The sequence below is a fragment of the Sceloporus occidentalis genome, unplaced genomic scaffold, assembly GCF_023333645.1.
Source record: "Sceloporus occidentalis isolate IW3139 unplaced genomic scaffold, rSceOcc1.0.p SCAF_1, whole genome shotgun sequence".
Lineage (NCBI taxonomy): Eukaryota > Metazoa > Chordata > Lepidosauria > Squamata > Phrynosomatidae > Sceloporus > Sceloporus occidentalis.
The window spans coordinates 153,946,638-153,964,201 of record NW_028316981.1 but is presented as its reverse complement, the minus strand read 5'-3'; the positions used below and the strand labels follow the sequence as shown (position 1 = coordinate 153,964,201).

At 43.6% G+C, this 17,564-nt stretch overlaps 1 protein-coding gene across 2 annotated transcripts; it reads right to left on the bottom strand.

Moving 5' to 3' along the window:
- Nucleotides 1–4,429: 4,429 nt before the first annotated feature.
- Nucleotides 4,430–17,559, bottom strand: LOC149322466 (E3 ubiquitin/ISG15 ligase TRIM25-like). 2 transcript variants are annotated; one of them, XM_089478214.1, is made up of 9 exons: nucleotides 16,859–17,559; nucleotides 15,971–16,066; nucleotides 14,586–14,819; nucleotides 13,348–13,504; nucleotides 13,159–13,212; nucleotides 11,303–11,383; nucleotides 10,365–10,391; nucleotides 7,301–7,408; nucleotides 4,430–5,756 (listed from the first exon to the last, which is right to left on the bottom strand). In XM_089478214.1, the coding sequence occupies exons 1-9, from the start codon at nucleotides 17,486–17,488 to the stop codon at nucleotides 5,227–5,229; spliced, it is 1,917 nt and encodes a 638-aa protein (XP_089334340.1). In that variant the 5' UTR covers nucleotides 17,489–17,559; the 3' UTR covers nucleotides 4,430–5,226. The 2 variants fall into 2 exon arrangements, with proteins under 2 accessions (XP_089334340.1, XP_089334347.1); XM_089478221.1 differs by lacking the exon at nucleotides 11,303–11,383.
- Nucleotides 17,560–17,564: the final 5 nt, after the last annotated feature.

Below are 17,564 nucleotides of genomic sequence, written 5' to 3'. Positions count from 1 at the left end.
TTCACTTAACTAAAATGAAGTGCTCTGGTGGGTGTTGTCTTTAGCCTTCACAGAGGCTTTTGCTCAAATTGGTATTTCCCCCCAGACACAACATTGCAGTACAGATTCACCTGCAACATCTCATGGGCTTCTGTGTCCAGGAAAAGGAAAACCCATAAACACACTGATGTCACGTTACAGCTGTTTTAATTGGCTGGATACAAGTAGAGAAATGGAGGAGATGCAGGCCTTCTTTGTTGTTGCTGTTGTTGTTGTTAGGAAAGGCATCATAGCCTCTGTAGTGGCTTGTTTCACCGTCTTTATTTTGAAAGGTGGGGAATATGTGGCCCTCCAGAAGCTGGACTGTTTCTCTTATCAATCTTGGCTGTTATAGACAAGAGTTATACAAGGGGCTTACAGGAATTACAGACCAACATCAAGAGGGCCACATCTTCCTCACTTCAGGGATAGGCTGTTTCAGGTGCCATATTCATTTCATAATGCATATACTTCTCTACATATACTTCTTTCAAATGGTAGCAATATACCTAGCACTTTGCACAAGTGCACAGAAACAAGATTGTAAAATTATCACCTTGGAATGGCCAAATGAGATAAAAGGGGCCTATCCCCTTTCTCCCAGCTTTGACTTCACTACTTGACTTCTCCCTTTGGTTTGGACCCAATGCAAAATGCTAGATGGAAGACATGGAGGGGTATGGAGCAAGCAGCAGAATTGGGCAATGTGGAGAGGCAGCAACGCAGGGGGCTTCCAAGACAGAGCCCCCCTGCCCTGGCTAGCTGGTGGGTCTTGGCAGGGCCCCAACAAGAGTGGCCCCAGCAGCAAAGCCTGGCTGTTTCCAGAATTAAGCAAAATACTTGTGTCAAATGTTTAAAAAGCATTTATGCAGGGATATGCTAAGACAAGGGCGGCCAAAGTGTCACTCTCCAGATGTTAGTGGACTGCAGCTCCCACCATTCGTTACTACTGGCTATGATGACTAGGGCTCTTGGGAGTTGCAGTCCACGAACATCTGGAGATCCCCATGATTACCACCCTTGAGCAGAGGGTATCTTGGAAACCTACATTTCAACCTTCTGTCCAAGAAGAATTTCAATGTGTTCTCCATTTTGAGCATGACTAAGAAGCATGATTTACATTTATATCAGTGTTTTAAGCTTTTATTTATATCCAACATTTTTCTTGAACATCCTACATTGTGTGGTGCCTTGTCCTCCCCTGCAGTTAGGACATCTGGTCACACTAGTCGCATGTAAACAAAGTAACAGGTGTTATGGTACATTTATAAAAGAGATAGAAAGTCCCAGCTGACACATTGTATTAGACGGTCCATGTGTTTTAAGGTAGATTTTCCCAAAAAAGTAGAAAAGATATGGAACAGAGGTGATCCATTCTCCCTTTTTAAAGGAGAGATGGGCAGCTGGGTCAGGAAATATGAACCTCTACTTGCTAGTTAACTACTTCCCCTGCTTCAAGAACAGACAGTTTACTTCCCTCCACAGGTTTCAAATAATAATTCCCACCAACCCCAGGACCCAGGCAAGGTCTTACTGGGGTTGAGTCCTAAACATCTGGAGGGCAGTCAGTTCTCCATCCTGCCCGAGGATATCAGAGCTGGGTTTAATTTCCAGATGTCGAACTCAATATCAGTGTTGAAGGGACTACTGGCAAATCATGCCATTAATAACGCCATTATATCCCTCTTTATGCAGCACTACTGTAGCTTGTTTTTGTCATTTAAATTAAATCCATCTCACTCTACTTTCTTTGCGTGATTAGGTGAGATTTGAATCCAAACCTTTATGTTTTGCTATTGTATCTAACTAAGCAGGCCATGATCATCCACTTTACTGGAGAATTAACAGTTTCAGAACACTATCTGACACTAGCCTTTGTACAACCTTTTGTGGCCCAGTAAAATGAAAAAGGCAAGACTTGTTAGTAAAAGACAATGCATATGTTTAGGATTCTCAACACTTTTCCTTAAGATGGATTTTAGGACTGCAGTGTTCAGAGTCAACATGATGAAGTGGCTTGAGTGCTGGAGTAGGTCTGGTAGTTTTGTTGCTGTGTGCCTTCAAGTTGCTTCCAGTGTACGGCAACATTTTAAAATACTCATAATAACAGAGTCAACACAAAAAAACAGGAACCAGTTTGCAAAAAGAGCTATCTCTGCTTTCAAAAATGGAGCACCCACTTTATATATGAGTGAACACCTCTGAAACATGTCATCCCTCTGCAGTCAACTGAGGCAATCATACAAGTACTCTGATGAAAAAAATTGGATCATAATAGTTTTCTTATAACTTTCATTTACACACACAGGCAGATTAAAAATAGCAGAAGTCATCAAAACGTTAAAAGTTTGTTTTTTAAATCATCTGAATGTGAGCATTTGTGGTGTCAAGCATAAAAACTCACACATTTCATTGACAAAATGTCAAGTGCTACAACTCTGGGTAAAGTTCAGTGGCATTAAAGTTAGTGTTTTATCGCTAACATCAGCAGAAGGCACTAGAAATATTTTTATTCAGATACATTTGTATTAATTATATAGTGTGGCATTTGAAGCACCATTTAGAATATTTTTAATAGTGTTAATTTTTAAACTGGACACTCACACACATGTGCAAAGACACACACACACATACACACCTCTTGGCTGAATGAGCTTGAATCATTTTGGAACCATGAGTCTCTAGTGTTGCCATTTTGCTCCTAAATTATCTACTTCTTTTCAAATAGCTTTTATTATTTTAATGCAGGATCCTCCCACCCTCCCACAGCTTTTTAGACTAGCTCACATAATTGCCTATATTTTATGTAAATGGAATTGTTACACCGTAAAATGATATACAAATGTGTCTACCACACAAAGTCCAATAAAGAGCCTGAATGAGCCCATTATTTACAAGGAAAGAGCATCTGATAGCAGCCTGGGAAACACAGACCTGACAGATGCAGGCCCGTGACAAGGCCTGAAAAGGTGAATGCCCTCAGCTCGAATAGACCGCAGTTAATTGACTTTTAAAATAACTCCTTTTTTCACAGTTCTCCTTGGCTGAGCAGGATTCACAAATTGCTGTCTTGAACTTTTAATGGGACAAAATAGCCGCCAATGAAAGTCTAAATGACACGGACTTTGAAAGGGGACCATACAATGACCACCCCGTGACATGTTTTTAAGTGACATATTGATTATTTGAGAAAAAGCAGCCACTCAATTGAAGATAGAGGAGAAAGGGAGGTGATGAGCTGGGGTGGTAGAAGCCATGGAAATCCTGTGTGTGCGCATGCATGTACACACACGTGTACATCCACATAAAGCAAAGGTAGGAACTGTGTGGCCCTCCAGATGTTGGGCTGCAACTTCCAGCTGCCCTAACCAGCTTACTCATGTTGTGAAATGCTGGGAGTTGCAGTGCAGTATCTAGAAAGTCAGACAATTCCACCAGCATGGCAAAAAGCACAGTTTAAATACTTTATTCGTGATTCAGTGAAATACCCATGCCTAATGTCATGTCTGTGATTCAGTATTGAGATCTCTGGATGAAGACTGGTACTTTTAAAAATCCTGTAGCAAACTCACTAACTGTACTTAGTTGGGAAATTAGTATAGACAAACCTATGACATGATGAGGTAAAATTTGGCTGGGTTGCAATGACACCCAAGCAGAACCAGCACACAAGCTAAAAGTCCACTCCCTGTGGGTTATGTCCACATCAGGCCTTATATGGTATTCATGGGATCTGGATCAAAGACTTTCCACTTGTAGACCCTGTCCTTCGTAAGTTTTTATTCTTTGCTACGTCCTGCTGATTTCAATTATTCTCACATTCTTAAGACTTTGTCCCAGAAGGGCTGGAAAATGGAATTAGAGCAGGATAATAGCATCTGTGGCCATGCCTCATCATATGACACCGTGTCTGTCCAGTAGCTGATTTGTAGTCTATCCATTGCTGGAGTGCTCTTTCTCATTGATGGGCAAAACCCATTAACACCTCCCAATCCTGCTTCTTTTCCACTTTGATTAATGTGTGATAAGTTTCTCCCAAAGCAGTTCCAATAAGTAGGCCATCACATGGTGCCAGTGGGCATGATTCTGCTCCTATCCCCCTATCCTCTAATTCCAAACAGGTTGCTTTTATGTTTATTTTTTTAAAAAATCTTTATTTTTTTCCTTAATGGATTTCCATGATTGCAAAATTGTACTAAAAATGAAAAGAAATAAAGATCAAAAGGTATGCTGGGAAATGGTTAAAGCAGGATATCAGGGCTATGGAGGCTGGTGTGCAGAAGGCAGAGGCTGAGGTAGAAGAAACACCATTGCACTTTTGAAGAGCTATGTGATAATTACTGTCCCAAGCCAGTATGTTGTGACAGTTAGAGGCAACTTGCTTGCATTTCATACAAATGTCACTACATGATAATGATAACAATAATAATTTATTGAACTTTCAATGAATTAGATTTGTTGTAATGAATGAGATCTGATAACTAGGCTAGGTGGTTTTAGATACATTACATTTGTCGCAGTCTGAGATGGCAAAAAGCAGGTTACAAATGAAGGAAAAGAAAAGCAAGACCCTAGCAAAAATAAGACACCCTTTTTGCTATTTACTTCTAATCTGAATTTCTTAAAATCACAGATCAACATTATTTGCAATCTGTACAGTGGGCCTTAGTATCTGCTGGGGTTTGGTTCCAGGACCCTCCTGTGGATACCAAAATTCATGGATGCTGATGTCACACTAAATCCAGTGGTGTAGTAAAATGGCAGCCCTTATCTAAAATGGCAAAATCAAGATTTGCTTTTTGGATTTTTAAAAAATATATTTTCAAGTCATGGATGCTTGAACCCGTGAAGGCAGAATCTGTGGATACAGAGGGCCAACTGTAGAGACATTTGCTAGTTATTCTGTAGAACTGCATACATAATTTTCAAAATTACACAGTGAAACACCTAGGCATAGTCATTTAAATTTTGTTCCATGTAGCCTTTCAACCCAAATATTCCTGCATACTGAAACAATTTATGTCAGGAGTACTAGAAACCATGAGGCTGTTTTCCACCCATTCTGTATGCAAAAAAGCTTGCAAAATGCAAAATGTGTTAATTTCCTAGATCCAAGCACAAACAGCAGAGAGTATTGCTTTTTAAGTATAGAGTTTCACATAATCAGAGAAAAATACTGAGATCACACAGGGGTGTATGACTGACCCTTCACTTCAACTGACTGATTGAGATGGTGGTTCCACTGGAGAAGATCCAGAAAGCTGGGTAGAGAGCTTCTGTGAACTGGGCCTGAAACATGTGGAGGAGGGTCATTTTCTCAGCGACACCAAAGAAAATCACAAAGCCACCTTTACAGTTCAGGAGTACACCAATCTTCTGCACCTTGGTGTTCGGCAGGCACTCCTCAATGTCATTGTGCCATGCAGAGATCCGGGCATTGAACCATTCAATGCACCACGAGCTGCTATTGCGCCCTAAGCGGCTGTCAACTCCTTGCCTGGGCATGCTCCCATAGCAGACGCCAATTCCACAGAAGTTGCTGTGCTCTATCTCGACTTCCCAGTAATAGATGCCCTTTTTGAAACACTGGAAGGCTACCACTTGGGAGCAGTAGGTGAAGCGATGAGGGTGGTAGCTGTAATTCTGGGGGATATCCGACACAGACATTTTGGTGTTTTTCTCTGATATAATCACTTTCTCATGGGCTGTGTTGTAATCCAGACTGAATTTTGTAGCAACTGCAGAAAAATAAGTTCATACCAGAGAAGTCAGAAGACCAAAGCACTACACCTATAAATGCACACCAAAGGCAACAGGAGAATAGTAGCAGCACTGATTCTAGCAATGTGAAGTGCACATCCCAGATTTTCAACCATTCAGCTCCACTGGATGACCCCAGAGTTGTGGAACAGAAAGGAAGAAAAATCTTTTCCCTACATGCTTTACTCCAAAGCATACCAAATTTTCAAAACCTCCATCATGTCCCCACCCCCCAGCCCTACACTCAGTATGTATGTACATATATATGCATATGTATGACTAACATCTGCTTTGTTTACTTAATAATGAAACTCGTTTACCACTTTATTTAGGATCTGCCCACCTGGAGAGAATATTTTGAATTCCTTTGCATTCCCTTTTTGGTTTCACTATTTTAATAATTTGGCAACACCAGAAAGCCTGTCCAAATTGCTGCTCACCTCAACTTCAAAATGTTTATGTTAGGAAGCACCAGTGCCACCCTCTGGGGATGCCACTTCTTTGGTCTCACAATTGTGAGAATTCTCCACTTAGTCTTCTTCTCTACACTCTGTTTTTTCACCAGTTATTGATCAGTAAGTGCACTTGTCTTCTTTTCCCATGGCTGTTAAAAGCCAAGATGAATAAACTTAGACCGCCATGAAAAGACAGGACTCACTAGAAAAGACATTGATGCTTGGAAAGGGGGAGGGCAGCAAGAAAATAGAAAATTCCAGTTTGTCAAAAGTTTTGGAAAGTTCAAATACACAGCATCTATAACTTCTATCCACAGGATTTTTGATGCTCTAAAACAGGCAGGTGAACTGTGGATTTTTAGATGTTGTTGGACTGCAATTCCCACCATCCTTTGCTATCAAAGCTGATGTTAAGGAATGACAGAAGCTGCAGTCCAACAGCATCTGGACACTACATTTTGCATAATACATCTGTTCTTTATGTTTTATGATTTGATCTTTAACAATCTTATCTGACAGCTTACCGAGAACAGACATTGAGATAACTGCTCTGTCATTTCCTGGATTGCCTGAGCTCTTCTAAAAAGTTGGGGCTACTCTGGTTTGCTTCCTAATACAGCTGAAGGTGGCAAAGTGCTGGGGAGAGTGAGGTGGGCTACTGGAAAACAGACAGGGACGCTTTACAGACCGTCCCAAAGGGCGGTCTGAAAAGTGCCCTCATTTGCTGCGCAGAGGAGCCTCAGCCTCCAAACCACGCGGCTCCTCCGCGAAGCAAAAAGAAGCCACAAAAAGCGCTTCTTTTTGCGCCACGGAAATGATGCCGCAAGGTGCCAATGGCGTACTCACGGCATCACTTCCGCTGTGCGACATGCAGACGCTAGGTGTCCGTGCCGTCAAAATGGTGGTGCCCATGTAGAATGGGCGCTGCCATTTTGTACGCGCTTGGCGCGTACTAAGTTTAGGGGCATCCAGAAAGAACGCCCCTTTCTAACCCTAGTACGTGCTGAGCACGTACTAGGGTGCCCGTCTGTAACGGACCTAGATGACTCTGACACTCAGGCACTTACATTCCAAAAGCTCCTCTCTTGATTTATTTAAAAAGGTTTCCAGAGTCTCCGACTGAGTCCGTGGCAGAGACCTGCTTGAACTCCGTTCTTTCCGGCTGGGACTTTGTGCTGTAGAAAAGAAAACAAGAGTGGGGGAGGGTGAGATGAAGTTCAGTCCTGATCCTGGGGGAAAGGCAGAATATAAATAAAGAGGAAGGGATGATGGGATAGATGGATGGACAGATGAAAAAAATGCTTGAAAATCATATTCAAATATTAAAATAAATAAGCTGATCTGGCTGCTTACAAAGATTTACACAACTCTGGAATCCAGGTTGCCCAAATATCACCTGACAGTGTAGACCCAGCCACAGCCATTCAGAAGTAGATCTCCTCAGTTTCAACAGGGCTTATTACCCCCTCCTTCCCAAATCACTGGAAGGTGTGCACAATGTGCTTGAAGACTACACACACTTCCAGCCCTGGAAGACAACAGACTTTGATGAGGCCCATCCAAGGGAGCCACTGAATAACATCTACCCAGGATAACAAATGCCCTCACTCCTGACTGTGCTCCCTGAGCCCAGCGTTCACTAACACATCTGAAGAAAGGAAGACTTTCTCCATTTCACCCCTGTGCTCACTGCTGATCTGATGAGGCAGCAGGCAGGAAGGAGAAAGAGGGGTTTTAATCATTATTCACCTTAAGCCTCCAAAGGTTCTGGGAGCTAAATGCACCTAACAGACAAAACTCAAGAGGCATCCTGGACAATAAAATAAAGTGAAGGCAGTGATATATTACATGTGATATGTTAATTTTTGTCTATTGTTAACAAAATAATGGAAACCATTTGGAGAACTTAATTGGAAGAGAGTGTATAAAGAAAATAACTAAAGCCCAGATCTAAAAACAGTCACCTTATTTGCTCATATCACTATGACCACACATGCATTTTTGATCAAACAAACCTGTTCTCCAATATTCATGCCCACTTCACAATCATCTGACTCTAATGCTCCCTCTGGTGGTCTGCCCACACCAAACCTGATGTAGTTTGCATTGCAACCCGCAAATGAGGTGAGAAATAAAACTATACTCTATCACTGTTTAATCTCATACATTTCTTCGTGACACTTATACACAGTTTTGAAAGGAATGGCAAAGAAAGGAGGTAGGGAAGGAGAAGATTAGAACTCTATAGTATATCCTCTAGAAATTCAAAAGCTCTTACACTGTACACTTACCACCATATTTGCATGGTCCCTTCCCTTTACAAAATGCTGAATGAACTTTGTATGTGTTCTTACAACAGAACCTCAAAGTATGCTTTAGTTACTCTCATTTTACATGTGAGAAATGGAGGTCAAGAACTCAGCTGCCAATGTGGGAATAGAAGAAATCCTATGCATGTGTTTATTTGAAAGACCATATCTCCCAGTATGAACCTATTAAAAGCCATAAGATCATCTGGAGAGGCCCTCCTCTCTGTCCCACCACCTTCTCAGGCTTGTTTGGTGGGAACAAAGAAGAGGGCCTTCCCAGTGGCTGCTCCCAGACTTTGGAACTCTCCCCCCAATAGAGGCCATGCTTGCTTGGTCCTTGCTCTCCTTCTGATGGCAAGTAAAAACATTTTTGTGCTGCCAAGCCTTTACAAATAGTACAGGTTGGGTTCTTAATGCTATGTAGTGCTGGTTTGAAAATTTTAAGGTTATGTATATAGTTTTATTTCTATTGTTTCAATGTTTTAGTATTTTAACTGCTTTAATAAGTAACATTTTGCTTTGATCTTCTTTTTTACTATACACACACACACACACAATCATGATTTAAAAATAAAGAAAAAGGATATTTTTCTGTATTCTAACAAACATAAAATTATCTTCAATATTTTGTATTCTGTCTTTCTTCTTCTCCAACCTTATGTGTATTTATATTTTACCATATACCTCTGCATTACCCATCTCTATTTAACATATGTCTCTATATTTTCATGCATCATCATCCTTGTTAAATTATACTTGATCTTCTGATTGCATTTTATGCATTTAATGAGTGATGTTTTAATATTCTGCTAGTTTAATGCTATTTTAATGTGCACTTTTGTATGTTTTTAATTGTACTGTTTTAATTTATAAGCCACTTTACATCCCAATTTTTGGGGAAAAGAAGGATATAAATAAATATAACAACAACTACACTCCACATGGGAGGTGTGTGAGGAGGGGCTAAGTACCTCTAGGCCCACTGTCATGTCCCTATCACCAGCGCCATTGCTCTCTACACAATGGAAGGTGGAACCTTCTGCATTCCCATCCATTCCCTCTCAGCCATTTAGACCTCCGACTGTGTGAGAAGCCTACACAAATACAGCTAGGGTAGCCACTATCGGAGTTTGCCCTCCAACACATTTAAGACAGTGGGGCTAGTGAGAGGAAAGTGACACAGAAAGCTCACAAGAACATCTCCACATTACCTTCATGTGGGGCTAATGCCATGAAGGAAGCAAATCTTCCTCAAAGGTTAAAATGAAGGAGTCAGTTCTCTCTGTTGTTGCTGTGAACATTCAAGTTGTTTCCAACTTATGGTGACCCTAAGGGATACCTATCACAGGGTTTTCTGGGGCTGAGAGGATGGTCCAAAACACACTGAAGAAATAATCCGGTTTGAGGCAGCTTTAATTGCCCTGGCCCAATGCTAGGGAATTATGGGAATTGTAGTTTGGTGAGACATTGAGCCTTCTCTGTCAGACAGTTCTGGGGCCACAATAAACTACAATTCCCAGGATCAACTAGCACTGAGCCAGGGCAGTTAAAGCAGTCCACATAATCCATATCAGATTATTTCTGCAGTGTGTTTTGGACCTATGTGAATTGCCAAAGGTCAGTGAGTTTCAACCCCTGATATCCATATAATTTTGTCACTTCTGCTAGCCCAGCCCACCAAACCCACACAGGTTCTGACGAATTTCTTTCCATCTGATATGCTCAGAAAATAAGATAAAGATAGGCTAGCTGTTCCTCATATCTTCTAATATGTATCAGTGGGAAGAAAGGGAAATTGTCACTTTCATAGGATCAAACTTACAGCGTTTAGCAGGTCTGCTTCTCCGCTCTGGAAAAAAAAAAGAGAGAAATAGTATCTGATTTAGTTGATGGAGAATACAATGCAATATTTTAAAACAAATTCCTCAGCATATGAAAAGAAAGGGGCAACAGTGATTAAAGATGAAGGACTGCTGGTAGCTGTACTGAAACATCTAACTAGCAAAGTGGTTTTAGATGACAGTAAGGAATCGAGCTGACATATAGGAAGCAAAATACAAAGACTCATCCTTACCCAGAGTCAAGATGAACACAGTCAAAAGGAAAATATAACAGTCACAGCAATAATACAGCAGACAGAGGAGCAAAACTCTTTCATTATATTTTTGTTGTTGTTGTGGCCTTCAAGTCATTTCCAAGTTATCGTGACCCTATCATGGGTTTTCTGGGGCTGAGAATGTGCGATTTGCTCAAGCTCATCCAGTGGGTTTCTATGGCTGAGCGAGGAATCAACCCTGGTTTCCAGAGTCATAATCTAATGCTCAAACCACTACAACACAGTCACCCACTTTAGGTAAAATCTTCTTCCTTTAATACAAGGAGAACCTGGAAAGAAACTCTGCCTCACATAGTATATTCTTTAACTGCATAATGAAATCTTGGCAAGGAAAGGGCTCCTAAATCAAGCTGCAGAAACCTTGCTGGTACAGCCTGGTTTGTATCAAGGTAAGTTTTCTCTGGTCTTTCTTGAAATTTTCCTTTCATGCACTGGTTGAGTAGGGTTACAGCACTCATTTCTGAATGCTTTGTAAGGGCAAAGGGCAAACACAGGGCATAAGCCAAATGAACAGCAGACTCATAAGCATGACTGCATACAAAGAGGATGGGGTCACCACCAATCACCCTAAACCTACAAATTTTCCTGCCTTCTTTTACACTTCAGTAGCCTCAATGCTTGTGGAAACTGCCCTCAGCACTCACTGGTGTCAGTAGCAGCAGTAGCCTCGTTTGCAGACGTCTCCCATGAAGAATTTGCTGGAACACTGCCTCCTTTTGGAGCATCTTTGAAAAAGACAATGACACACACAAACAAAGCAAACTAAAGAGTAGGATTTAACAAAGAAGTGAGTGTGGAAGGGGAAATGCAAGGAATTTGCTTCTTCCACAATACCAGGTCATACTTACCATGGCAGAGGAACAGGAGTAATTCCATTTACTATACAGCAGGAACCATCTACCTGTTACCAAGGGTGCCTCTTAAAGGAGACACTACCAAGTATACTTGGATTACTTGTTAGCAAAGTTCCTAAAATGATTCCAAATGAAAGGCCATATAATTCCAAGGATAGGAATTATGTGGCCTGTATGTGGATCTTTGGGGGAGCCTAGGGTAGAATGGGACCTCAACAACTACCCAAAGGTCAAGACATCCCCTAAAGGGTTTTATCTGGCTGGAAAAAAGGTGTTTGTTGACCAACTCCCCATATTTTTGGTGTAAAAACACTTTAGTGGGGTTACTAGCTGCTGTTTGCTAGGCTCCCCACCGCAACCCTCCCCCAACCCATCATGTATAAGAAATGGAAAAATGGGGAAATCACCAAAGGGGAACTTAAATTGCTAGCATGTGTAGGGGTAAAGTCAGAAAAGCTAAAGCGCAGAATGAACTCAGGCTTGCTAGAGAGGTTAAGAACAATAAAAAGGGCTTTTTTGGATATGTCCGCAGTTCATAAGGTCCTGAAGACTTATATTCATTTAGATTAACCAGATATTCCTGTACTATCTATTTACTTATTCTCTGCTGAATTTTCCCTATTCTGTCCTCTGCTCCATTTTCCTCAGGTTGAGCACCCTTTGCCTTTTCTGAGAAGACTGAGGCAAAGAAGGTGTTGATTAATTCTGCCTTTTCTCTGCCCCCTGTTAGCATTTTGCCATCTTCTCCACACAGTTGCCCTACCATTTCCTTCTTCTTTCTTTTGCTGCAGACTCTCTTTGGGACACTCAGAGGCCGGCAAACACTGAAGGGCGGCACACAGATGCACCTGCCTCAGGCTGCTGTTCTCCGAAGCCCATTTGCCAGCCTCTGAGTGTCCTGCCTCTGGCACCTGCCCTCTGGACAGCTGGAGGCCAGGAAAGGGGGGGGGGGGGCGAAAGCCCTGCCCCCTGGAGGGAAACCTCACCCTCTAAAGAGCAGAAGTCCCACCCCCCGGAGGCCGGAAGCCCCACCACTGGCACCAGGTAGAGCCCGGTACCATAAAAAATCAGTTGGGGCACATGGCCCCAAACAGGTTCGCCATCACTGCTCTAGCATTATCTCTGGTCAAAGTTTCCAACATTAAGCAGATTTTAAGAAGTAGTAGAAACTATTTGGACAGGGACAGCATGACAAAAGACGTTTGCATAGACACTACAAAAAATTATGCTTCTGTCACAGCATCTTACACTTTAAAGAGAGTTGGAGACATATATGCTACTCTCAAAGAAACACAGGTCAGGCCACATGCTTTACTTAGGCCCTGTGCAGTTCGATACTTTGGGCCAACCTGGGGGCAGAGTCGGGGCATAGCCATGACCACATGGCTCCACACAACATGGTGTGTGGCGTCACAGCGCTCCTCTAGCACTGTGTCCGTATGATGCAGCGCCAAAGGAGTGCCTTAAAGCCGTGGTGCTGTGGTTATCACGCCCTTTCCAGGGTGCAGAAAGAAGCTGCTCTTTGCGGCTCCTTTTCACACCCTGGAAAGGCCAGATTAGGGCCATGGTGTGCAGTTCCGATCTGGCTGTAAAAGGGGCAGCTGGCGGCCGCCCCTTCAGGGCTGTGTGTACAGCCCCTTACTTACTTAGTGAAGTGTTCTTTTTTACAGTCTGTAGGTTGGGCTTCCCCTGTGAGCTTCCTGCAAGGAAAGAGGAGAGCGGAGGGAGGGAGGGGGGGGGGTAGACAGACCAGACAGAGTTAGAATCATAGAACTGGAAAGGACCATAAATTGCTTAAATAAGGAGAAGACACATTCCATAAATAAATAATTCACCTTCTGTTTTCTTCTCTTCAGGGTGAGTCAAATATTGTTTCAGAGTTTCTTTCAGGTCAAAGACTTTTTGAAAAACAGTTTGTATCAACTTTTGATCCAAATCTATTTTGGGAATGAATACATCTTTGATTTGCATCTGCCCTAATTTTGCTGATTTCTGTGGAGAAAAAAAGATATTCATGAGATCTGGATCCTTCAAGCTTGTCAGTCACAGATTGCACACTGTCCATCTGAAGTAGAACAGCTAAAGTAATTTTAAGCACGAAGTAGGCCTTTCCTTCTCTAAATGAAAAAAAGGGGGACAGTGGGAGCACAGTTCATCTATTGGAAGAGCTAAGCTAAGGTCAAAATTTTATAGATGCTTACTAGGAATTAAGACAAAATTAATTAAAATATATTTTAGGATTGGGTTGCACAGGTCAATTTATACATCCTAAATGCATATACACTACAGCAGGGGAAAAGGCCATAAATGCTAGTACAAAATATCATGCTTGAAGCTGCCATCCTTGCCTGTTGCAGCGGATTCTCTCTCCAAAGAAGCCATTTGGGTCACAATTCCAGAGTGTTCTCAGCATGACTTAACTCATAGGGTTGTTTTGAGGATAATAGGAAGAGGAAGAGAGCCATGTACACTTCCTACAAATAAAAATTATATTTCTATCTACTTGCCCACCACCACCACCACCATCATACCTGCCCATCCCCATGGGAACATATTAATGGCTAGATGGATTTTCACTCATGTGCTGGGCAGCATGATCAGCATATGACCACCATAACATATGGGCAGTCATCCCCCAGAGCAGTTGACAATGAACAAACATTAACAATGGTTAATGATTTTGCTGTGCAGAGCTGGGTAGTACAGGTAGTAAATAACATAAACCCAATATTTACAGGGAATCCACTTCTAACTGTAGCTTCCTAGTGTATGCATCTAGCAAGGACAGTATAATTTTAGTATGTTAGAGCGAACACCATGTTTGGATGATGAGAGGACCTTAAACATGAAATGGTCCAAAGAATGAACCTTCCTATTAGACAAATAGAATTACTGTTTATTTTTTTCATTCACAAAAAAGGTCAGCTGTGGATACAAGAGTTTATGTCTAGCTGATGTGAAACAAGTGATAGTTTTATTGAGGAAGTAACTCTGTGAACGGAGGGAAGGACCTGAGAGAGCCTTTAGGCTGCCTGTTCAGAAGTTAAAGGAGTTCCATGAAGCTGACAATTACCCTTAAGAAAGCGATGTCATCGTCTTCTGACAAGACCATTTCAATTTGGTCTCTCTCGCCTTGGATTTCATTTTTCTTCTTGCCAAGGACTTTAGAGACAAAATCATATTTATCTAGGACTCTTTTCTCTTCTGCGAGGACCTTCTTCACACATTCCTTTTCTACTTCTTGAATTAAAGCTATCATTTCCAGGAATTCAGACTTTAGCAAATCCACCTTCTGTAAGGCTATACCCTGGAAAGACAAAAAGCTGTATGGAAATCATGTTCAGAATGGCTGCAGGGGCAAAGAGTGACTTCCCTCCTCTATTTATACCGATACAGCTTGATCGTATATATCAGGAGAAGTAAAATCATCATGGAAGTTAAAGTGGAATATTAAGCAAAGCATTCCAGATTGAACAAAGAGTATTGTACAATTCATGTACACATGCAGTCAGTGTAAAACAGTGAATTCAATGAGTCAGTGCTTACTGATGTAGAAAATGAAATGCACCTCTCTTTTCTTTACTTAAAATAATTGTAGCCCATCTTGTATCACAAGATCTCAGGGTGGTGTAGAAATCAGTTTAAAATGATTTGTAAAAGCTACAAATGAGATAGGGAGCCCTTCAGGTACACAAAACCTGGTTGGACTTTATCACACAGGGACCTATGTGCTTGCATCCTGAAAATGGTTAAAGTGTTGGCATCTCGGAAAAGCATACAAATGTGCAATTGATTATCATACACAGGGCACAACAATGTGTTAAAAGCATGTTACTATTGCAACAGAGTGGGTCGAAAGCACATTTGTTTTTCAGACAGATGAGGAAAAATCCCGTTGATGGCTTGGAAATAACTGTTTTGAACATGCACACAGAGACAGTAGTTGCGTCACCAGAAGTCACCCAGAGAAATAAGTAATTTTAGTTACACAATTTTCTTTATAAAGTGTCCCTGCCTCTACTCAGCAGCTAATTTTGTTTTATTTATATACCGCTATTCCAAAGATCATAGCGGTGAACAGCAAGTAAGCTAATTAGCAAGTAAGCTAATTTGCCCCCAACAGTCTGGGTACTCATTTTTAGCGACCTCGGAAGGATGCAAGCCTGAGTCAAGCTTGGGCCCTTTTGCTGGTCTTGAACTCGCAACCTTGTGGTTTTGAGTGAATAGCTGCAGTACAGGCATTTAACCACTGCGCCACCAGGGCACCAGCTAAAGGCTAATGGGAAAGGCTTAAGGAGGAGACCCAAGGTATTGAAGATATAAATATCGTGGTTTGACTCATGACCCGCTCAGCCATGAAACCCACTTGTAAGTCACACGCTCTCAGCCTCAGGGGAAGCCAATGGCAAACCTCCTCTAACCAAATCTTGCCAATGGGGATAGAAAGTTGTTTCTTACACTGGTTTGTTTCTGCTGCACCTGGACTTGGTCCAAGGACTGTAAAGCCTTTTTATTTAGCCCATCGAGTTCTGTCAATTTTTTCTTTAGCTGCAGCTGTAACAGAAGAAAAGAAAGTCTTCATTTAAAACACAGAACAGCCATTTCCATTCCAGCAGGGCTGTCACTTTCAAGCATTTACTTCACAAACGTGAGCTCACAGAAACCGATAAGCTCCATTTAGAGATGGATCTCTGCCTCAGGATTCTGGTTAAAGTGTCACATTTGCAGGTAAAGTTCTTGTTATTTTTTAAAGGGTAGCAAACGTTAGACATCCTAGTTTGAGTTAAGGCGTGTCGCCTGCTTCCTCAGCAATGCAGATCCCAATAAAGAGGGACACTGAGTAATAATCAATTTCAGACGTAAGAGAAGCATGAAATCAAATCAAGCTTTCTATTCTATGTCAATGGAGGCACTTCTTTCGACTCCAACCCAACCCACAACGTTCCTCAGCAGAATCTTTCCCTCCCTCCGGGCAGCTGAGGGGGAAGGAAGGAGCCACCCCTGCTCCTAGGGCTGCCTGAGCCCTCTGCCTCTGTCCCTCCATCTAAGGCCAAGGCCCTTGGGGGGTGTCCTCTGTCTCGGGGAGGGGGGTCCCAGGGGGGCAGCAGCCCCTGTGTTCCAGGCCCAGGGCAAAGCAGAGCCAGCAGCAGCAGGAGGCTGAGCCCCTCTGCCAGCCCCAGTCCACTGACCTCCCCCCCTCCTTGGCTCTCTTTAGAGCACCCAATCCCTAGGGAGAGAGGGCCATCCTGGGCAGCAGCCCTTGCCTCTCCTCCTTCCTTCCTTCCTTCCTTCCAGGGAGGCCTGGGGGCGGCAGCAGGCCCTGCCGGTGCCGGGGTCTGGTCTCACCTGCTGCTGGGCCCTAGCCTGGGGGAGGGCGAGGGGGGCAGGGCAGGCGAGGCCTTGGTGCCGGGGGCGGCAGTCGGGGCAGAGCAGGGCGGCGTGGAGGGGCGCGGGGCAGTAGCCGTCGAGGAGGCGGCCGTGCTCGGGGCAGGTCTGGCCGGGGAGGTCGCGGAGGGGCGGCCGGAGGAGGCGGTGGTGCTGGCGGAAGGCCGGGCTCTGCAGGTGGGGCCGCAGGTGCTCGGCGCAGAAGGAGGCCAGGCAGGTCAGGCAGCTGTGCGTGGCCTCCGACGGAGGAGAGCCCAGGCAGGCGTCGCAGGGCACCGGGGGGGACGCCGCCGCCGCCGCCGCCGCCGCCGCCGGGGCTCTCTGGCCGCCCTCCGGGGGCTCCCGGGCCTCCTCGGCCATCTGCTCCAGGACCCGGCAGAGGAGGCTGTTGGTGGCCAGGGCGGAGGGCCGGGCGTCGAAGGGGCTCCTGCACTGCGGGCAAGAGAGGAGCGGCGGGGAGGAGGAGGCCTCCCAAAGGGCCTGGAGGCAGCCCCGGCAGAAGTTGTGGCCGCAGGGGGTGGTGACGGGGCTCCGGAGGAGGCTCAGGCAGATGGGGCACTCCAGCTCCTCCGACAGACAAGCAGAAGCCATGCTCTTCAGCTGAGGGCTTCTCCTCCGACGGCTGCAGCGGGAAGAAGGAGAAGGGGGCCCCGAAAGCGAAACTTAT